Here is a 24124-nt window from a genome sequence, read left to right as displayed (position 1 = left end):
CAAGACATTGGACACTAGAAGCAGACGGCAGAGAAGAATGACATAGGTAACTCAAGAAAGCTGAGGGCTAAGTCTACTGTGGGGCAACTCCAGAAGAGGATGGATCCCTTTAATCAATGCACTGACAAGTCCTAGAAAAGCTCACCGAAGTCAAAGTGTCTCTTTTAACTTACATGTCTATCCCTCCCATTATAATAGTAAGGAACTTCATGAGAGATAGGTGTGAATAAACCAGACTCCAGAATTTGTTCAGTCATTTCACCCTCTGCAAGCTCAGGCTCTGCAATGGGCCAAGCCGTGGCAGTGCTAGCCTCTCCAGAGCAGATTTTCCCAGGAGCTAACCTCGGAGCGTGCATGCACCACCGGCTCACATGGACTGGCTAGCCTGGGCTAAAAGGCACCTAGAAACCCACCTGTCTTGGCCCCTCAAGTTCTAAGATTATAGATGAGAGCCACCAAGCCCGCTTTCACGTGTTGGGGATCTGATCTCAGGTCCTCATGCTTGAGTGGCAGGCACTCTAACAACTAAGTCATCTCCTCAGACACAGATGATGTGAAATAGTGCTCTTCTTCACTGTAAAGATTTGTCACTCATATTGGTTTCATAAAATGGTGATTTGGCCAGTAGCCAGGCAGGAAGCACAGGCGGAGCTACCAGACTAGGAGAAATCTGGGAAGAGGAAAGGCAAAGACACAGTCGCCAGCCAGACACAGAGGATGCAAGATGAGAATTCCTTACTGAGAAGAGGTACCAAGCCATGTGGCTAAATATATATAAGAATTATGGGTAAATCTAAGTTGTAAGAGCTACATAATAATAAGCCTGAGCAATAGGCCAAAGAGTTTATAATTACTATACGCCTCTGTGTGTTTATTTAGGACTAAATGGCTATGGGACGGGGTGGGACAGAAATTTCCATCTACACAGAGAGGCCAAGAGCCAATATTTCAAACAGTGACTGCATATCCAGTTTGTCCCTGGGATTCAAATACATGACAGCATGTCTAAAGCTGAGGAAAATTTTGACAGTTAAGGTCGGTTCAGTTAGTTTTAGAACAAAGAGATAATCTCTAACTGACCTGGTACACTAATAAGCTAGAAAAGAGGGGGAACAAATAAACAAAAAGAAGAGAAATATCTGTTTTGAAGATGACAGTAAAAACTACTACTACTTATCATCTTACTTGGGAAGGAAAATCCTGAGTCCCATGTGTTAGGGAAACATGCAGGACACAAAGTGGTTCTGTTAGAGCAAACTGATTCTAAATGACCAGTTGGATGAGTTGGGACCAATAGCTTACTTCGTTATACAAGACACTTAGTTTATCCCTTTCTGATGTGAGCAGTTTCACATTGGACTGTATATCCTCCATGTACTTTTCAAATCTTTCTAGCATGTACTGAAGTTCATCTCTTTCTCTTGTGATCAGATGAATGTCTGAATTGTGATCACCCTGAAACAATTAGAAAGATACATATTATCATTTGTTATAATTACAACTGTGTGGTTGTCACAGAAACCCTGGTGACGAGGCTGGCTGAACCAGGTTCAGACAGAACAGAAGCTCTTTTAATGTAATTAAAGAATAAATTTCGTGAGAGTAGATAAAAGCCCTGGCAGTAATGGTACAAATTCCCTGGCTTTGGGTTCTCAGGAAGGTACACGGCTGCCAGTAATACCACCTGTGCAGATCTCATTAGACGCTTCCACAGTTGCTCTCCTTAGCTGCTCCCATTACACATTAGTAGTGCCTAAACTCTAACCTCCAGCCCGGGAGAGCAGCAGCCCTAGAAGCTTGTTGTACACATATGAAGCTGAGGGTCCATGCTGGTACCTTTGGGAGAAGGGTATAGGACATTTTGTCAAGTCTGCTAGGTCATTCAGATGCATGGTAAGTTTTCAGAGTCATCACTTTATAACTCTCTGCCAAGGAAGAGCCCAGGAAGGTACTGGGTACCTGTTTTCTATGACTGACCATTAAGGTTGGCGTCTCAGGTACAACAGCGCCGGCTTCATACCCATGTGAGGTCTATCTGTGCAATGGTACAAGCATAAATATTGCTACCAAGCATTATGTATTGGGATTTTTACTGACTAAGCAAAATTTCTTCCAACATTCCACTGATTCCCAACATTTCTAAGAATATATCTACTATAATAGTATAATTCAAAAGATCCAGTCATCACTGCCATGAAAACAAGAATGGCTAATTTATAGTATATTAATGTCAATGACCTAAACACAGAAATCCTGATAAACTGCTATATTAGAGTGGCAGTTTAAATGAGAATGGCCCCTAGAGGCTCATATGTTTGAATATTTAGTACTATGTTGCTGGAACAGTTTGGGAAGGATTGGGAGGTGTGGTCTTGTTGGAGGAAGTATCACTGGGGACAGGCTTTGAAGTTTCAAAAGACTCCCTTTCCCAGTGTGCTCTCTGTTTCCTATGTGTAGATCCAAAAGTTAACTCTCAACTGTTTCTGCCACTCCTTTGCTTTGCTTTCATGGATTCAATCCCTCTGAAACCATAAGCCTAATTAAGTGCTCTTTTATAAGTTGCCTTGGTCATGGTGTTTTGCCACAGCAAAAGTAAAGTAATACAACTGGAAAGAGTCTTGGCTTATGTTATTTGATATCTACTGAACACATACAATCCCAGTGAAGACTTGGTAAATGGTAGAAATGTGTGAGGTAGCTTCCACATAGGAATGAGCTATCCTTTTGTTAAACAAGCACAATTAAAGCATGATGGACATGACAGGGCATCACGGACACATTAAAGGGGAAGAGGTTTTACACAAGAGCAGAAAACCATAAGAGGAAAGCCTGTGACCTAACATCTTACAGAATGTAGTCTGCATAGGCCCTGGAAAAGGAGTGCAATGAATAAAGATCCATAATTGTTTTCATTAGTGTCTATACGTCAGCTTAAATGTCACTTTCTACAAGGAATCCTTCCAGATTTTCCATATAGTTGAGATGTATGTAAAACTCTGTGTTGTGAGTTGTTCCTGTACAGTCTTCATTAATACTTAAAATAAATGAGATCTTAAAGTTATTTAGCAGTCAGGGATGTAGCTCAATGGTAGATATACCCCTCGAGTACTTTTACTAGACTGAATTTCTGTGAGAGTCACAGAGGGCTCCAGTTCCTGTTGTTTTGTGTTCAGTACCTGGTATGATACCTGACTTGTCTGCTTGAGCTGGAACTATCAACATTATCTCTACAGTACATACTTCATTCATAGAAGACAGTATATAACTACTGAACTTAATCACACAGATCAGAGCTGCTTTACCCCAGCAAGCAATAAAGAAACAAATTGCTCCCTAGTTGGGAACTAGACACTCTGCTAGAGGGCCCTTATGTCAATGATCTCATTCAATCTTTATAAGGTTTCTTTTCTGGGTCTGCAAGTGACAAATCAGGGCTGAATGAGGTCAGTTTCTCTAAGGTTTATCATAAGGTGCTGCAAGAAGCTGGAACTGGCATCAGGCTTCCAATTCCAAACTCTCGTGATGTCCTCAAATGCTCCCACCAAAGACAAGGGCAGCTCAATGAGGTTGGGATGATGAAGATAATGGGATAATGAAGATCACTGATACTAAACATGCCTATATTTTCCTGATTTATTGTAATTGCAATAAACTATGCTTACCAGTTGACCATAAAGCAGGAAGCTGACAGCCATAGGCAGTACCAAGTCCAGATTGAGAGAGCTTTTTGTTGTCTGCTAACAAAGTGCTTCTACACATGCTCAAAATACTGACTTTGATGTGGGATATGCACTCCCCAGGTCCCCATGTTCACAACTGTCTCTTATATACTCATTTTACTCGTGTGCTTACACAGTCACCCACCATGCCTGCAGCTTATTACTGGTACTGTGAAACAGTCATTGAAAGTGATGATGCTCCTAACTCGACCAACAAAGCTGGGAATGACATAAAGGCTTGCTGTATGCTATGAGGACAGAGCTACTCTGTTAGCAGAGGGAAAGTGCAGCTGTTACAGAACATAAATCCTAGAAAGAGCGGAAATGTACAGTATTGTGAGTCTCTATGGTCTGGTTTCTGAAAGCCGACAGGCCTCTCACATGACTCAGCTATTCAGACTAAATATACAGGAATCAAAATGGTGTCCTTTATTGTTGGGTAGTTTTCCTAATAATGCAGGGTTTCCCACATTGCAAGTTACAGAAAAAACAAAAATCAAGATTAGGACTTCTTAAAGCATGTATAAATGATGTTGCATTTAAAATACAGCAATAAAGCCACAGTGTTTATCACAGACACACACACACAAACACACACACACACACACACACACACACACACACACACGCGAACCCTTTTGATTACTCTTAGGAACAGTATTACCTTTTCTGAGCCTTTATATGTTGAGGTTTTCTCCCGGGCATAGTAATTCATGTAAACACAAGTTCTTCGCTGGATGGCATGCTGGAGTTTCTCCAGCTCTTTCTTGTAATAGTCTCGCTCCTCTTCTATGCCTCTCAGGAATGTGTCTAAACGGGAGGGCAACTTATCTCGGCGTTTTATCCCATGTTCTAGCCTCATCCTCTCAACTTCCAAAGTCAGTTCTCTTTCTGCAAATTAAAGTGGTTAAGATAACATTGCATATAGAATGTGGATTAGTCAAGTAAATAAATAATTTACAGAATGGAAACTACCAACAATCCAGAGCTGCTCTATGTATCAACCACAAGGATCAGACAAATCAGGTAAATATCAAGAATGAGAAATGATCAACAAGTGGTCACTCCCTGTTGATGTCATCACTGCTGGATACTATTTGGTACCATAAAAGAAAGCAATGCATTTCCAAGTGAGGCTTCCTAGAGACCTAAAAGAGCACTGAGAGAAAAGCACTTGTAAGCAACCCTGCAGGTGTATACTTCACTGAACTTGAATTTAATACATGCACAAAGAAACTAAAACAACTCATTGTTTTCTTCCAATAAGCACAAATACTAGTTTTCTGCTGTTAAGGGCCTTGTGTGTGTTAAGTGCCTGGGATTGTAGGAATATACCACTATAAACAACCCAGCTCACAATGATTAGTTTTGATTATAACGGTTACTTTTTCTTGAGGGAAAACAAAGCAAATACTAACAACTTCACAGAGTTTAGCCTGTGGAACTGACATTCAGGACAGTGATGTAAGAGTCATTTTCATGATGGATTTGATGCTGCCATCTTCCCCTTCATTCACTCAGCAGATGCACAATTTACTAGATGCAACTGGCTAATCCATAAAATTAGAAAAGTTATGAACTGGCCATTTCATCCCAAGAAGGAATGACTAGAGAGGTCAGAAAAATGGGAAAGCAAGAAGGAATGAGCAGCTGCAGTAAATGTTAAAAAAGAAACAAGCTAACAAGAGAAGAGCACCGGCTGCATTCAGTGTCCTGTCCAGACACGTTGAAGGGCAGTTCTGCTGGTAAGGTGGGGACAGAAGCTGCCTGGAATAGAGTGAGGAGCTCGGAGTAGGGGGTGATCAAACAGACACAAGCACGGATTTTAAGGGAATATAATGGCATTCCCTTAAAGACTCTGTACTTAATGTCTGCCATTTCAGAATGGTCTTCTCAGGCTACCTCAAAGAAGCAAACACTTCCATTGTAAACATTCCAGAAGCCTCTCCTGTGGCAACCAGTTATAACACAGGGAGGGGTTCCTACCATGCCCACACTGTCTAGCATCATTTCTGGTTCACAGCAAGTGCTCACCCCATGGTTATTAAATGAATGCATGACTACTAATAGCAATACCATAGAGAGAGCAAATCATTTTTAAACTTACATTTGGCATCTTAGCATCTTACCTGTGACTACAAAGCTTTCCAACTTTTTGCTAAGTCTGTACTTTTCTTCTTCAAGCTGATGAACAACAGTTTCCAGGTCTGATTTTAGAAGGAGCTCGCCATTCAGTCTCTCCTTTTCCTTATGGCATAAGTCTAATTCCTAAAAATGGTAATTCTATAATTAAGTATTCTAATAACTTTATTAAACATTTATAATGCTTATAGATGAAATGAATACTTTTATAAGCATATGTATATATACAGACATATAATAGCAATTCGTGTGTGTGTGTGTGTGTGTGTGTGTGTGTGTGTGTGTGTGTGTGTGTATGTGTGCACATGCACATTCTTTTAAGCCCTCTACCAAGGACTCACAGTTTACACAATGGGCTGGGACTCTGATCATTGCCACATTTAACTCTCATCAGAGATGTTTCTTCTCGTAGTAGATGGGAACTAACACTGAGACCCATAATTGAGCAATGTGCAAAGAGTGAGAGACTTTAGTGCAGTCAGTTCTAAATGGCATGTCTTCATCAAACCCTCCCCTCAAGGATCAGGGTTCTATGTGGAAGAGTATCCAGAAAGACTGTAAGAGCCAGAGATGGTAGATGACTATAAGGAGACAGTGTCTTCAAGACAACAGGACTGATGCACAAATGAACTCACAGAGACTAGCATCATACACAGGTCAGCTCAGGTTCATGGCCAGATGTGGTCCCAGCAGAGAAGGGAAAATGGACACAGTCTCCTACCCCTAATCAAGAAGCTATCTGCAATTGATACCTACTGGGAAAGGGAAAATCAGTATTCTCCAATGAAGTGCTTCTTTGTATATCAACCACACTACAGGGCAGGCCCCATGCCCAGTTGGCCAGACAAAACAGACTCCATGTTTTTTGTGTGCACTTTTTGCTTTGTTTTGGTATTTTTTTGTCTTACTGGGTTTTCTTTTGTTTTGACATTTGCTTTTGTTTTGTTTTGGAGAGAGGGATAGAAAGAGGGAGAGACAGAGTGAGAAAGAGAGAGAGATATGAAAGATGGGTAGGGAGGGAGGGAGGGTGTGGGAGGAGCTAGGGGAGAAAAATATCAAAATATATTACATGTAAAAAAATTAGCAAAAGGAAAGCAAAAAAAAACCCCAAACAAACAAACAAACAAACAAAAAAACCACACATAAACCAAACATATCATGAAACCCATAATGATAAATGCTAACACTGCTCTTTTGTGGAAGGCAGAACCCTTTCATTTTATTTGCTACTCATTTGTTTGGTATATTGTCCTACTTCTCTAAATGAATATGTATGTGTACAACACAATTTATCAATGCCTATGTTTAAAGATCACAACAGTACAGACCCAGTGACATAGTCACTGTTTCTGCTGTGGCAAGTGCACAGTGAACATTAGCTATCAATTATCATAGATCTGAGACAAGCATTGTCAACCATCCCCAGCACTGTCAGTGTGCAGAAAATAGTGAACAGCAGTAAAGCCTCTTGCACACATGTGTATGTGTGAGTTCTCTATGCTCACTCTCCCCCTCAAAATGCCTTTAGCACACTGCTTCAAAGATGCATAGGGTGAAATTTCTTGTTTATAATAGTCATCTTTTACAAATCTTGCTGTTATTTAAAATGCAGCCAGTGAGTCCAAATGACCTTTTCTCCTTAAAAGTCTGTCAATCATGAAGCCACTATCATGGGCTGTTGATACTATGTGTACAAAAATCCACACATAGTGAATACAGTCTACTATACCATAGAAACAGCATGTCACCAGGATACAGCAGTGTAGACATAATATATAATGAAGAGATGCAAGTTACTGTTGGTCTCTGCTTCTAACCTTACAGGAAATCCTTCCAACATAGGCTATCACAAGGAAGAGAGGCCTCCACCTCTGAGTGACTGATAGTTTTAGCCTGTAAGGCATTCTCCTAATTTTACACTAAGTCCCTGTCTCTTGAGGGGTCTCTTGGGATGAAGCCTGTCTTTGTCACCAATTCTATAGGGACATGCATGATGACTAGGAAAACAGCTTGAGTTACACAAAACAATTAAAAGAATGAGTACTTTTAATAACAACAAATAAATACAACTTTTTTGTCTATTATTAGTAAACTGCCAAGCCATAAAGCAGTTAGAGGAATACAGAATTACTACCAGGGTCTCATATTTTCCATGTTAGCTATAAACCTATGCTAGGAAAGATTAGAGAATGATAAAACTATGAAATTGTATAATCATACTGTGGAATATTTACCACTCAGCTATTGAAAGGAATGGAGTTCCCATTCATGCTATGACCTCACAAACCTTAAAAAACAAACAAACAAACAAACAAACACCAAGTAAAAGAAGCCTGATGCAAAAGGTCACACAATACATGATGCATTTATACAAAATAGTCAGAAAGAGAACTCTAGAACCCGAAGGTAGGCGAGTGGCTATCCAGGGCTAAGCAGAAGGTAATGGGTGACTGCTGGTGGGTGTATGGTTTCTTTCCAGGGTGATGATGTTAGGGATTAGCAGTGATGGGTGAACAATTCCATGGCTGTGCTAAAACCACACAGCTCATTAAAAAGCCTGAATATTATCCATACACATTGTTTGCCAATAGACTAATTTACACAATTAGGCATCAGTCCCAATCTGGAAACATTGACAACAGTGTGACATCAACTTACCAGTTGAAGTTTTGACATTTTTTCCTCAAGGTTCCGCATTTCACAGAGGTTTCTTTGAATCTCTTTCTAGGAATAAAAAGCTTGTTAGGTGAGCATCTAGGACCCTAAGACTGTACATTACTATGGCATAAGGAAGAAGACCAGCTGATTTGCACTCTGTCTATCAGTAAGGTCTGAGACTCTAGTCTAATGCTCGGCTTCAGTGAAGAGAGAGTGAAGCTGAGATGAGGTTCTGTTTAATACTGTGGTGCCCTGAACGCCTGTGTGACTCACTTATCAAATAGAGAACCACTTCAACTCTCCCTTCTTAGGCCTCAGCTTTGGGAAATGATGGTGGTCATTTCCTAACCATCCTCCTCACTGCTCTTGGTCTGCTTTTACCAACTTGGATCTCTTACACTACAACTGAGAGAGCAAAATGCCCTTGAAATACTGCGATCCAACAGCAATCTTGTGTTGCATTGAGTTAACATCTGTGGGATGTGTCAACAGGCCATGCGGGGCCACGTTCAATTTATTGCATATAAAAAGCACAGGATGTACAAAAGGGAGTAGAGCAAGAGAGGGAAGACATAGACTGTAGTAATACACTAAAACCAGAAAAGCAGAAATAAAACTATATGAACTACACACCCTACACCTTTCCCCCAGTTCTGAAGATCAAGCCCAGGGCCTCATGCATGTGGGTAAGCACTCTGCAAACTGGTTGCATCCTTAATCCACTGCTTCTTCCACTGTTTGGGTATACAGGGTCTCTTCAGAGTCCATTTACACTCTAGGACTATTTTCCTCTTTTGCAAATACTGGACTCCATTCTGACAGGACTTGAGTTGAATTCACAGACTGTGTGGTTTCACAACACATGTCTCCTAATGAATGCACACAGGATGCCTTTCTACTTACACATTCTTTCATTTTCACAAGTGTTCTATCTTATCTAAAGTTTTCACCTCACTGCTTAAGTTCATTCTTTTTGATATAGCTGCAAGTAGGATTAATTAATTTCTTTGTTGGATTTTTTATTCTTAATATACATAATTTATCTGGTGTATGTGTGTGTGTTTAAGATGCAATTTTGTTGAACTTGTTTATTCTATTTCATTATGTGCAAATCTTTGGGTTTTTCACAACCTAGGTCTTATCACATATGTACTCTTTCTTTGAAAATTGTATGCCCTTTATTTTATTCTCTTTTGTTTTTGTATCTATTTGCTGAGAAGATCTTCCAATACTGTTTTAGTTACTTTTATTAAGATATGGTTTCACAGTATACCTCAGGCTAGCCTAGAACACAGTCTCCCTGTGAATGCTGGGATTTCTAGTCATGCGTCAGCCCTTCTGATTCAGTATTATGCTAAGCAAAAATAATAAAAGTATCCTGGACTTGTTCCTGATTCCAGAATAAACAATTTTAGTTTTCCAACACTGACTATGTTTGCTGTGGGCTTCTTATTAATAGTTGTATTATGTTGATACAGTTTCCTTCTGGTTCACTTACCCTGGGGTTAGCATTGCCTAACATGAATGCAGCGATGCAAACAGTGGTCTTCACACTGGGTCCTGCGTACTCTTGTTAGGAAGAGTTCCCAAGGATGCTATCGAGCTATGGGTTCAACCAGCTCTGCTCTGTTCTGTGTTGCTGGAGACAGAACCTGGGCACATGTACACACTGAGCTTCACCTCCCTGCACAGGCCTTTAAAGCATGGCATCTAATTAATTTACTTACAGTGCTCCTTGGAGATGAGCTGAGAGCCTGCTTGTGGCCTAGGTATGTATGAGTTCTCTAGTCTCACTCTCTTCTTCACAACTGCCTTTAGCACACTGTTTCAAAGAAATCTCACTCATGTTTTGAAAGTACATGTCTTCAAGATTAAAATGAAAAGCCCTAGCCAGGTGTTGGTGGCACACGCCTTTAATCCCAGGACTCAGGAGGCAGAGTCAGGCGGATCTCTGTGAGTTCAAGGCCAGCCTGGTCTCCAGAGCGAGTGCCAGGATAGGCTCAAAAGCGAGAAAACCCTGTCGAAAAACCAAAAAAAAAAAAAAAAAAAAAAAGAAGAAGAAGAAGAAGAAGAAGAAAAGCCCTTTGATCATCTAGGCTAGGCTGGGGCTGGCTAAAGGCTTTATTTTTCTCCCATTACATTTCAATGAGATGTATTCCAAATACAGATTTACTTTTAAAATACTGTGAAATACCTGCCACTTTGACCTAGTGATTACTAACAACGGTAATGATAACACCATGTGGAGGACTAGTATAACACTGAACCTGACAGTCAAAGAAGTAAAAAAAGAAATTCATTTCATACATGCTTTGGTTCTAGGTCAATATGACACTGATCATAAAAAGGAACTAAGTAGGCTGGGTGGTGCTGGCTCACGCCTTAAATCCCAGCACTCTGAAGGCAGAGACAGGCAGATCTCCATGAGTTTGAGGCTAGTCTGCTCTACAAAGCTACATAGAGAAACCCTGTCTCAAAACCATCCCCCCAAAAAAGAAAGAAAGAAAGAAACAAAGAAAGAAAGAATGAGAGAAACTCAAAAAACCTTGGATTATTAAAAGCAGACGTGCACCCCCACCGAGCAGACTCAAAAGCTGAGCAGAGCGATCCTGAGCTCAGCTTACTACACTCAGAGCTAATGAGTTCCCACAGTGCAGACCCAGCATCACCTTCGCCTCCCCGAGCTCCTTGTCAGCCGTCTCCAGCACTTCCTCTTTGTGCCTTTCCAGCTGCTGTGCTAGCTGGTCGATTTCCGTTAACTCCTGGCAGAGCTTTTCATTTCTGCTACTTAGGTTCACAACTTCGGTTGTCACCGTTTCCTTGGTTTCCATGAGTTCTTGAATATGCTTCTCCAGTTCTTTATTAGCTTGTTGCAGGAAGTCAACCTGGATCCAGTATACAATCACAGTCAGAAAGTATATAAATTGGGAAATTATCTGAAATTCTCAACTTTCAAACTAAAAGTTCTAAATACTGTTTTAAAAGATACTGAAGTTAGATCCAGCTGTTTTTTATGTGTAACTTTTTTTTTTTTTCCCAAACTGACAATGGTGCCTTAATGAAAATATGTCTGTCCTCTGGCTTTGATTTTTCAAACACAAGGAAAGGATAAGAAATTTGTGAACTTGTTCCTAACAGAGGTCTAAAAATCTGACAAGACTGTCACAATGCCATTAGCTTGTGCTGCCCAATAGAGTAGCTACAAGCATCTAGATGTAGCTGCCGAGAACTTGAAATATGGAGTTTCTAAACCAAGATGCTCTATAAATGTAAAGTGCATGGGCTTCAAAGTTCTGGGTTTTTGTTGTTTTAGGAAAGTAAAACTATGACTTGATGAAATGAAGTTTTGGATATATTGGGATAAATACATTGTTTACAATTATAATGCTTTCTATCTGTCTGGATTCACATCTCCATTGGACAGTGTATTTGAGTGCTGCCTCTACTGTCTCTGAACAAACTCTACCTGCTGTGTACACAGCTAAACTTCTATGTCCATGTGTCACACCTTACAGAGCTCTTCTGCTTCTTCATCTGCAGGTCAAAGTATGGTACAAGCAGGCACAAGCTGCGTGTTTTATTTATGTTACTATCTCGGCAGAGGTGAGGATTGGACTTGGAACTTGCATGTTACACAAGCCTTTTACTACCAAGTTTCACTCTCACCATATTAATATATCAATAATATATTGCATGCTAATATATGCTATACAATATATATGTAAGGTACAAAGTAGATAATATTGTGAATCATATAACACATATTATAGACAGTACATATAACCTATAACATGTACTATATATAAGCATATGCATACCTTAAAATCATTTTTTACAGTATAAAATAGTCATCAAGTTTTAAAAATACAGATCCATCAAGCACTCCCCAACACACAAAGATAAACTTTGTCAGTATATTTAAAAATATCCCTTCTGAGTTTTCTTTCTCTATTTATATATTTTGTTCTTTGGAGATAGGGTCTCATGTAAGGCATGGAAGTCTAGAATTTACTATGGGGCTGCGGCTGGCCAGAAACTGATCTTCCTGTCTATTCCCCTCCTGTGAAAGATTACAGTAGTATGTCACAATGCCTCACCTATTCATGGATTTTGTAAGAGCAACCTGAAGGTACTGCCCAGGGTTTATAGTCTTCTTTTAAGTTTGCAACACTAGACCTATCTTACCTGCTGCTTCATTGAGCATTCTGACTTCTGAAAGCTTCCCCTTATTTTTACATACTCTGCTCTACCAGAAACTTACCAGAGCATGGTGGTGCATGCCTTTAATCCCAGAATTGGAAAGGCAGAGGCAGATGGATCTCTGTAAGTTCAAGGCCAGCCTGGTCTACAGTGAGGGTTTTAGGCCAGCCAAGGCTATATCCTGAGACCCTGTCTCAAAACGAATTAAAAAAAAACAAATAACAACTCCCATTTAAATAATACTTCAGTGAGCAAGCCCATCACCTTTTTTTTTTTTTTTTTTGGTTTTTCGAGACAGGGTTTCTCTGTGGCTTGGAGGCTGTCCTGGCACTCGCTCTTGTAGACCAGGCTAGTCTTGAACTCACAGAGATCCGCCTGCCTCTGCCTCCTGAATGCTGGGATTAAAGGTGTGCACCATCACCACCTGGCAAACCCATCACTTTTATAAACCCACAGATAATCATAAATCCTCAGATATTTATATACTTAGTGAAACAACACTAAGAGCCATTACCTGAATATTTAGCTGAGCAATAAGCTTTTCATTGGTTTTATTTCTAGTCTCCAGAGACAGCACATCAGGGGAACGACCACCATCCAAAGCATGTGACAGCCGTTCTATTTCTCGTTCTCTTAGTTCAATCTGAGGACATAAAGTTGTGCTTTCAGTTGATAAAACTGGTTGTGAAGCAAATCCATAACCCCACACTTTTGTTGAGACATGCTCTATCCTGATGTCCCAACAATGCACACAAGCAGCTATAGTTTATTCTGGAATCCACACATGTGTGAAAACACAGAACATACCAGAGTTAACAGTATCAACATAGTTCTTATCAGTGCTTTTATGGAATTGATTCTGATTGAATACTTTAGGTTTTTTTTTTTTTTTAACTCCTCTAAAATTAGGCAACTGTTTATATGAAGAGAAATGTCTTGGCAGATTATACACATGTTAAAGTACTGGAATAATGCTGACATACTTCAGTTCTTGCCAGACTGAATAAAGGAAGGAATGAGTGGAAAACATGAACAATTGAATTGTTATCAAATTCAGTATTAAAAAGGATAAAATAGAGTGAATTTACATATGATCAAAAGAAGACTGTTAACCAAAAACTGACACCAATTCACATGCAAGAATTGGAAAAATGCATACACACACACACTTTTTGTTTTCCCTAAAAAACAGAAAAACAACAACAAAGATTCAATTTAGTCATTACTGAACACACACTGAGCTATGTCAGGAGGAATAAAACAATGGACTCTGACTTCCAGGAACAGAGAACATAACAAAGAGTACTAGCTAGCACCCCAATAGTTGCTGGATAACAGTTTTTCTTCAATAGAAGAGTGAAGGAAATGGTTTATGATGGCACCAGTACTTAAAGGGATGAAGTGGCCCACTCTACATTCTACATCTGTGCCTATGAAATCACTAAGACTTTGCTAAATACAGGATGTCCATCAAGTTATAGCAATGCTGTATCAAAAGAAGGGGTGTTCTGAGCAGTGACACCAATGCACAAAATCATGGGAAATATCAGAGGCAGCAGAAATGGTTCAGCATAATATGCAAAGAAGTTCATTGCTGGAGAGAAGTGTGAAGAATTGAGCACTGAACCAAAACAACCCTGTTGTGGGATATTTGCAGACTTTGTAAAGATATATTGCTGTGATTGGTGTTAATAAAAAGCTGAATAGCCAATACCTAAGCAGGAGGTATAGGCGGGACTTCCCGGCACAGAGAGAACTCTTGGAAGAAGAAAGGCGGAGTCGCCAGCAAGATGAGGAGAAAGAAGAATGGGCAGTACAGAGATGAGGTAATGAGCCACATATCAGAACACAGATTTAAAAATATGGGTTAATTCAAGTTATAAGACCTAGTCAGGAACAAGCCTAAATAAGGCTGAGCATTCATAATTAATAAGTCTGTGTACCATTATTTGTGAGCTGGCAGTCCCAATGAGAAAGTACTGTTACACAACCCCCTGTCCATTAAGTCTTAGGAGACCCTGAGAACAAGTATTACTACTTAAAGATAAAAACAGGCCACTGAAACAAGGAGAAACCCTGAGAAAGTGGGGATAGATCGTCAGGAGAGGTTGGGAATAATAAAGTATGGGATGCTGTTACTGCTTTCAGTTCAAGGCTTCGAGCATGCTGGGTAAGTGCCCATCCCTGAGCTGACCACTGGCCCTCACAACCTGGAATACGTTCTGAGAAAAGCAAATGCAAACAAAAGAAGACTCAATAGCAGAGAGGACTCAACTAAGATGAATGGGCAGCCAACTAGTACTTTACCAGAAAGGCCAAGGAATGTCCTCCAAACCCTTTAGCCACTTCAGAGAAATGGCAAGGTTTAGGCAGTTTCTGTTCATAAAGTAATCCAGAAAATGTGGTTACAAACTGAAAAGTAACAATGGCATTCAATGTGTGCTTCCCCCCACCCCTTTTCTGCTATGCAAAGAACTGAATCCAGGGCCTAATACTAGGCAAGTTCTTTACCCCTGAGCCACACTCCAGTGTAAAAAATGTGATAATTTTAGTGTAGTGGTTCTCAACCTTCCTAGTGCTGTTACCCTTACAATCCCTCATGCTGTGGTGACCCCAACCATAAAATTATTTTCATTGCTACTTCATAACTGTAATTTTGCTACTTTTATGAATCATAATGTAAATATCTGGTATATGACCCTTATTAGAGTATCATTTGACCCCAAAGGGGTCATGACCCACATACTGAGAATCAACGCTCCTAAGTGCCTTCATAAAGGAGTTTTTGCTTGTTTGTGTGATTTGGTTTGACAATGTTAGAGCATCCTTTAACTTGTTTCTAATCCAAATAATTTTCAAAGTACTTTACAAACTAAGAGTTATACCAACACGTTGGCACATATAGAGCTATATGTAAACAAAATCATGTAAACAAAATACAACCATGTATATGAAAAAATGTTACCCAGTTTAAACTTCAGTGAGCACAGTAGGAAATAAAGCATGTGTTTAGCCAAGAGACCAACACAGAGAGCATGAGCATGAAGCTCGATGTGGTTATGATTTAACTGCATCTGCCCAGCCCTTGCTCCTTAGGAAACAGTCATGCTGCAATAATGCTTCCAGAGGAATCACACTGAGACATAGCAACCCAGAAGAGCAACTGTCAAAGATTTACAGTCAGTAAAAAAGAAATGAACAAAAATAGTAATACGAGCCAGGCGGTGGTGGTGCACATCTTTAATCCCAACACTAGGGAGGCAGAGGCAGGTGGATCTCTGGGAGTTTGAGGCCAGTCTGGTCTACAAAGCTACACAGAGAAACTATGTCTCAAAAAATAATACAATTACTTTCTTTTGTGTTTTTTCAAAAAAAAAAAAACTTATTTATATATATTTTGTGTGTGTGTGTGTGTGTGTGTGTGTACATGCCTCATAAATGGAGGTCAGAGGACAACTTTTGGGAGTCGGTTCTCTCCCTCCATTGTGTGGGTCCTGGAGATCAAACTCAGGTAGTCAGGCCTGATGACAAGCACCTCTACCCACTGAGCCATCTACTCAGCTCTCTTAACAAATATTGATAAAACATAAATATAATTATAAAAGGATGTTGTCATTCTTAAATAAAATTATTTTTGAGATGAACATAGTAATGTAATTTTTATTTGGCCAAGTTTTTTTCTTTTTTTAAATTTGGGGAAATAGATACTTCAAATAAAAGAAAAACCAAAACTAAAATGACTACTCACCTTAGTGACTAATGAAGGGAGGGAATGGACCAGATACTACTATCTAGAGCTACTCTGCCTATTGACTAGACTAACAAGCATTTTGGGGGGAAAAAAGGCTGCATTTAAAACTAGGGATCTGAAATATCAAATATAAGACAATTATAGTCATGATCGAATCATACACAACTCAACCCAGACACACGAATAAACAAGTCCTACCTGCTTGCTGTAACCTCTCACTCCATTTTCCATCACTTTTAACTTCTCTTGCAGCTGGAGGACTTCCTCCTGAAGTTCCTGAATCCTGAAACAAGTATATCCAATGTTAGCATATGTAACAGACTTTGGTTAAGAGAGACAAAACAATACAACAGAGCAAGAAAGTGACTGTTGTTGCATAAAATCCTGCTTCCAGCTTCTGGGGGAGGACACAGCGCTATGCTGAAGGGTCCCAGAGCCTCAGCTTAAATACAGTATCACCTTGGAGAGCTAATTTTATAGAAGCAGAAATCAAAATCACTTGAGAAGCAAGTGATTTTAAACCCAGATACATCATGCAATAAATCACCTCACTGTTCCATTGGGTATTTAGAGCAACTCTGAGGTACAGGTACCAATTTTTAGGCTCAGGAAACTCAAGGTATAGTTCAAAATCCACAACATCACTAAGTGAAACAAGGGACAAGTGCGTGTTTTCTGACCCTAACCAACCCATGCTGCCTACTGAGCTATTTTACACTTCTGGAGAGAAGAAAACTGAGAAAATGGCAATTTTCCAAGTGACCCCAGCAAAGCCTGCTTTTCCTAAAAGCTCTAATGGAATCAAGACTCTGTCCAAGCCATCTGAATTCCACATGACTTCCATAACCCACGTCTGACAGGGAAAGCCTGAAGCAGGTCTTCTTTGAGGAGAAATGTTCTGTGAGCTACAATAAGTAGGTTGCAGAGAGCTCATCTGAACACTTAGTGAAGCCAAAGTCTCTACTAATCTAGGCTAGAGATAAGATTATAATGCATGCAAACACTCTAAGATCAATGCAGGAGACAGTATGCAAACAATGTGTACGTGCACACCAAAGCAGACTGACAATAGGTATTGATGGCACTTCTACAGTGTAAACAATTCTTTAAATAATACTACCTGGCAGCCTAGCCATAACTTTAACAGATGAGCAAACACAAAAGGTCAAGGTAGCCATATAAACACAGGCACATAATATTAGGAGAGAATAAAGGACTGATGTGGTCTTCAGAAGATCCCAACCCAAGCTCTTTATATATTATGAGAGGCTGAAGCACCTCTGTATTCTCTACATGAACCACAAAGTCCTTAACTACACTGTCTCACCATGCACCCCACAGTTTGGAGGCCTCCCCCAGAATCTAACTAGAGTGTCACTAGAGCTTGCTCTCTTGCCCTTAAAGCCCTATAAATCTCTCAGGACAGCCTCCAAAGCAATAGAGAAACCCTGTCTCGAAAAATAAAATAAATAAATAAATAAATAAATAAATAGGGGTTAATTTAAGTTATAAGAGCTAGTTAGGAGCAAGCCTAAGCTATAGGTGAGTTTTCAGAATTATTAAGAAGTTTCTTCATCATTATTTGGAAGCTGGCTGGCAAGATAGAAAAAGATTTGATACAAAGATGAAGATGATGATGATGATTGAACTAAAGTCCTTGAGGACACTATGCATACCTCCACCACTCCCAGCTCAGCAAAGCAAGTATGTAACACACCTGTTATCAGCCACTTGCAGGAGGTCTGCAATGTATGGGTCCTCTGGCTGCGGGACTGGGTATGAACTGACTTCAGAGGGTGGGGCTGGTTCATCGATTTGCATCCGCTGGCGCCTAAATGCAATGCTTCTTTTCTTGCCACCTATAAAAGCAGAAACAGATGTTATATGTCTTAAAACCAAGGAGAACCAGAACACTTTTCTAAGTACTGAACAGCACATGTCAACCTTCTCTTATAAAGAGGGCTCCTCTGCAATATTCACCCCAAAAGAAGTCTGTAAGACAAGTTTTCTATAGCTGCAGGCTTGGCATATGCACACAGGTTTAAACTATCCCTCGGCTACATCAGATTCCAGCAGGATTAAAATCTGAGCATGCCTTGTGGTGGTCAGTGTCATGAGCTACAATATCACTATCATACAACTGTCAGGTGAGGAGCACTGGCAGCAAGAACTAAAATACACATGCTTATTAGACACTGTCAAAAGAACAGGTAATTGGAGGCTAGCGATTGCCCAACTGGTAAAGTGTCTGCCATTCAAGCATGAGAACCTGAGTTCAACCCCCAGAAAGCATGGGAAAAAAAAAAAAAAGCCAGTTGTGGTGCCATGCCGATAATGCCAGCACTGGGGAGGTGGAGACAGGAAGATCTTTGGGGCTTGCTGGCCAGCCTGTCTAGCCTAATAGGCAAGCCCAAGGTTCAGTGAGAAACCTTGTCTCAAAACAATCTGGTGGAAAGCAATAGAGAAAGAAACCAGAAGTTGACTTCTGGCCTACATATGCATATGCACACATTACTGCAAAAACATACAAAGAGCACATAACTGAAAACTCCAAAGAGGACAACTAAAATATAATAGATTGTCACCTGTAATACAGTCACACTATAATCTGAATTAGTACTGAACACCCCGTAATTATCTTTGTAGGTAGCATGTTTTTAAATGGACAGGTTGATCTTGGAATTCTATAAAATACTATGTTCACTATTTCAGCAGCTGGCAAGATTAGAGCTGCAATTTGTAAAAGAATAGATTCTCAGGACAAAGAAGTCTGTCTTCATGAGCATGCTAGCCAACTGGGTTTGAGAAGGAGAAGACTCACCAGGAGTTTGTACTATAGCTTGCAAATTCTTTTCTTGAAGTTGTTGGATTTTTTCATTTTTAGCTTTGCTCTCTCTCTCCAGGAGTTGGAGTTTATGAACATACTGGTTATTCAGAAATTTCAGATCAGCTGTCTCATGTGAACACTTTTTCAGTGTAGTTTTCAACTCTTAAAGTGAAAAAGATGAAAATACAACTCTAAAGATCAAGACATCCAAACCAAGCTGAGAGGCGCCACCTAGGCCTCACAGGTGGATGAAAACGAATGCACTTCTTACCTCTAACGAATCTGCACACACCCACTAATCCAAAAAGGCAACTTTATGTTTTTGTTATTACTGTGTATGACTAATGTGTACCATGGCTTTGATCCAGCAAGCTTTAAGTTAAGGAATTATTGAATATAAAATTTAGAGAAGATACCAAATAATTAGCCTTTATCTTTGAAATCTACTTCCTGGCTCAACACTGCCTAGTAAGTGCCAACAGCTTTCACCTACTCCTTTTCTTTTCAGTAATAGGAACAATAGATGTTTCATGAAAATGCCTTCCATCCTGCCATTTAATATTCTTTATGCCAATTTTAAACCAAAAACACCATTTACATATAGTGCTATGGAGTGCACACTTATTTCCACTCTCAAGCATTCTTCAACACATCTTCCTGTATTTAAAACAAGACTTTAGCCTTTCCCACTTATAAAACAAAGAGAACAAGGATCCTGCATTTAAAACATCATCAAAGCCTCAAGTACCTTTAATGTGCTGGTCTGAGTGTTCTCTTAGCTTCATCAACTCCAGATACAATTCATTATTCTCCCTACTCAGCCTTACATTCTCAAGTTTATAAGGTTCCAAAACAAAATCGCAATTGGCACTATCCTTCTCCGCCTTTGCCGAGGACAACCTGCTCTGCCGCAGGCTTTCTGTTGTATGAACCAAATCACTGGAGTTAAAGGACAGAAAATGCAAACACAAGAAAACATTCTATTAGTCTCCTACTAACATAAAATACATTTCTAAAAATCTTAATTGTAATGTTAATGTTAAATAATATCAAATCTACAGGAAGAAATGAACAGTTAGGTTTTTTCAAGGTATCAAAAGGTCCTCGGAAATTTCTCAAAACAAGCTAAGTTATAAGATACAAACACACTATATTATTGTCTGCTTGGTTTTTTTTTTTCTCCCAGTTTTAAAAGTACTTTTATTGGTAATTTTACCTTTAGTTAAAAAACCCCATTGTTTAGCAAGATCCAATTCAGGCTCCCAACAAAATGAGTTACCATACCAAATCACAGTTCAATCTCCCCTCTTGCTCATTCTCTAGGTCTGTGGACCCTGAAAAACTGGCTTTTTATTGAGTAAACATGTACTGATTATCTGTTGTACACTAACTAGCTCCAGGAAGACAGCAAACCAGAATCATGCTCTTACCTCTAAGACTACTCATTCACTAAATGTTTAGTGAGGAGAAAACACACACACACAGACACACACAATGCACTTACTAATGAAGAACTTAAGTTCTACAGTCAATCATCAAAAGCACATAGTACATGATAAACTAAACATTTCCATGCTTACTGTATGAGCAATCTACAGTAACTATAAGTGTTCATATCAGTCTTATGAAGTTTGCAATGAAAGGAGGACAAACCAAGATGGCAATGATGATGGGCAGTGAGACAGCAAGATGGTGAAGTACAAGGGCCAAGAACAGACAGGGAGGGCACTCCACAGGCAGAGTGTATGAAGACAGCAAAGGTGAGAGTGGAAGACAGTGTCAGGAAACGAAGGGACCACACCATGAGAGGTCTGGGGGCTCATATCCAAGGTCATAAGTTATCTTCATCCATTCTCTGCTTTTTACCAGCGTTACTCATAGTCTTACTAATCAACCTTAAATACCCACTTCAATCTCAAACCTCCCACTTATAGCTCTTCTGGAGAAGGAGGGAGCTACGCAGCCTCTCAGTTAAGGTAACATGTGACAGTAATAACAACAAATTTGAGAGCCTTGCTAGAACAACAGAAATTAAAGATCAGCTTGGCAGACACAGAACTTATGGGGAAAGTTGCGTATAGCTCAATGGTAGAACACTTGCCTAGCACATTCAAGGCTATGTTTCATCCTCACCAGTCCAAAAGGATAAAAACAAATGACAAGACAGAAAAGGGAAAAGCACCTCTGACATCTATCAGAAACCTCAGAGTGTAATTCCATTCGGGAAACTCTCACAAATGGTGACTCGGAACAGCACAGTTGGTATGGCAATCCCCAGTGTCCTGCACCATGAATGCAGTGTGTTGGGGACAAGGCTTTGAACTGAAGAGAGAACAGACAAGCCTCAGTGACTTCCCCAAAGTCCACTTGCTGCTTTCCTTAAGCAGGAAGGTCACCACAAACTCAGGATATAAATTAAGGATTACAGACATTTATAATAACTGTATTTTTATCTTTACCTGAAAAGTTTTTCTACCAAAGGCAGACTCTCCACTGTTAGAGTCTGGCGGTAGCCCAGCTGGTCTAACCTTTTCCTAATGTTAATATACTTCCTCTCTGCAGCTGTTGTCATCTTGTCTCCCAAAGCCAGTTTTATTCACTTTTCAAAATTAAAGCCCTGAAAGAGAGGATTGAAACATTGCTGTTAGTCTCACAGCAAGAAATTCCTTTAATATGAAAGAATGACTGTTTCTTTTTCAGATAGTCATTATTCTGTAATATTAACATTGATTTAAATCCACTACATATGATCTCTATATTGCTACATTAAACATGCATTTCTTCACAAACCCAAATGCAAAAGTTAAAACAATGACCATTCTAGAAGAAAACAAAGCCCAGAGGCAGGCAGGGGAGCCTTGAAGGAAATTCTTCTTTTTTACATATGGACGGCATACAGGCATCTTGCTCATGCTAGGCAATGGCCCTATGCTGGGTTGTGCCCACAACCCACAAAAGTTCCTTAATAGCAATAAACATAAAAGAAACATATGATAAGTAGTACCTCATAAAAGTGAAAACATCACCTCATCAAAACACTCCCTTAAGGAAAATAAAAAGTCACAGCTGGGATGTGGCTTAATGGTATTTCTTGCCTACTATTGTGAAACCCTGGGTTTGACCTCTGATAACACCAAGAAAGAGGAAAAGGAGAAAGAAAATATGAAAATCAAAGCTTGCTGAAAAATATTCATAAGAGCTAAGAAAATATTTACATACAGGACAGAAAATAAACTCTTGGAGCTTAATAATAATAGACAATCCAATAAGAAAATCGGGGCTAGGTCTGGCATGGAGGCATACACCTGTACTCCCAGCATTTAGGAGGCAGACACAGGGAGACTGCCCTCAACTGGAGAGCAGCCTGGTATACATAGTCCTAGGCCAGCCAAGACCTGGTCTCAAATTATCCTCCCAAATTGGGCTAAAACTGAATTTTAGCTATACAAAAACTTGAAAAGGCATCTTGCAAAAAGATATCTTGAAAATATATGAGAAGATGCTTAACATTAGTTACCACGAAAATACAAATTATAACCACAGTGAGGTGCAATTTTGCCTATATCAGAATGAGGAAAAGGACTGACAATACCCAATGTCAGCAAAGGCTCCCAGCAAGTGAAATCCACACAAGGCTGAGAGATTATAAAACCACTTTGGAACAAGTCTGGCGGTTTCTTACAGCATTAACACACAGCCTGTAAAGCTGTTAATTCTATTCCTTCGTATCTACAAAATGTCAACTAGGAGACTACAACAAAGTTTACAGCAGTTTTACTCACAATTGTACCAAACTAGAAAAGGGATGAAGTTATGGTACCGCATACCCGACAGTGTGATTCAGCTAGGCGGCAAGAAGCTGTCACTACAGACTGACAACAGGGATGACTCTCAAAATACTATTCAGGCAAAAGAAGCCACACATATATACTATGTGACTTCATTCATGAAAAGTTCAGAAACAGGTAAAAATTCAACTGTGGGGCTAGCAACAGTTTCACAGGGAAGAGAGCAACTGGGAAGGATAGCTTTCTTTCTCGGGGTGACAAAAAGCATTGACGTAAGTCACCCAGGCACAGACATTAATGGAAAGTTTTCAAATGTGCAGGCACACTCAAGGTCTATGCATTTCACCACGTACATTTCACTCTCATCTTTGTACTTTTTTCTATTTTGAGATCAAGTTTCTTTATGATGTTCTGACTGGCCTGGAACTCACTTTGTAGAACCAGGTGGTCTCAAACTTTTCCTGTGCCCCTACCTTTGGAGTGCTAGGATTACATACACCACCGTACCCACACTTACTTCCATTTTTTTAAAGTAACTCACACATATAAGCACCTCTGCATCCATTTTTATATTTGTCTATTTTGTTTGTTTGAAGTGTTGGGGATCAAACCCAGAGCGAGCACTCTGCTACTAGGCTACACCTCCAGCCACTATACTTGTCTTTGTTTTTCAAGACAGGGTTATACCTGCCTTTTAAAACAACTACGACTAGTTTCTCTATCAATCTACCCTAAAATTGAGGTATGCAAAGATAATGTCTTTAAAAACGCCCTCTTTCTAACCTTTACTAAATAAATGTAGCTATAGAACTCATATTTCTAAATCAAATAAAAAGTATGTTCTTCACCAACGGTAAAATGAAAGTGACATAAGTAAATACAAGTACCCAACATCCGGTATGGGACAAAGGACCAATGACATCCTTCCTATTTAAGCACGACGAAAGTAACTTCCCAGTCCACAAGGATACTTCTAAAATAGGACCTTCATTACTCCCGTTTACATATCTTTAGCCTCTATGAGGCTTCCCCTGGGAAC

The 24124-nt window shown here is 39.7% G+C and overlaps 1 protein-coding gene across 1 annotated transcript in view; it reads right to left on the bottom strand.

The window, feature by feature from the left end:
- The window catches only part of Cep135 (centrosomal protein 135), a 58302-nt gene extending 36433 nt beyond the window's left edge, over positions 1-21869 (bottom strand). The window contains 11 exon segments of the mRNA NM_001246723.1: positions 1303-1455; positions 4384-4610; positions 5849-5987; positions 8520-8585; positions 11189-11404; positions 13234-13362; positions 16669-16753; positions 18188-18329; positions 19292-19459; positions 20046-20236; positions 21757-21869. Of these exon segments, the coding sequence (NP_001233652.1) occupies positions 1303-1455; positions 4384-4610; positions 5849-5987; positions 8520-8585; positions 11189-11404; positions 13234-13362; positions 16669-16753; positions 18188-18329; positions 19292-19459; positions 20046-20236; positions 21757-21869 (1629 nt within the window).
- Positions 21870-24124: the final 2255 nt, after the last annotated feature.

This window comes from Cricetulus griseus (assembly GCF_003668045.3).
Source record: "Cricetulus griseus strain 17A/GY chromosome 1 unlocalized genomic scaffold, alternate assembly CriGri-PICRH-1.0 chr1_1, whole genome shotgun sequence".
NCBI classification, from domain to species: Eukaryota; Metazoa; Chordata; class Mammalia; order Rodentia; family Cricetidae; genus Cricetulus; species Cricetulus griseus.
Note: the sequence above shows the minus strand (reverse complement) of the source record. Positions and strands in the feature narration are given on the sequence as shown.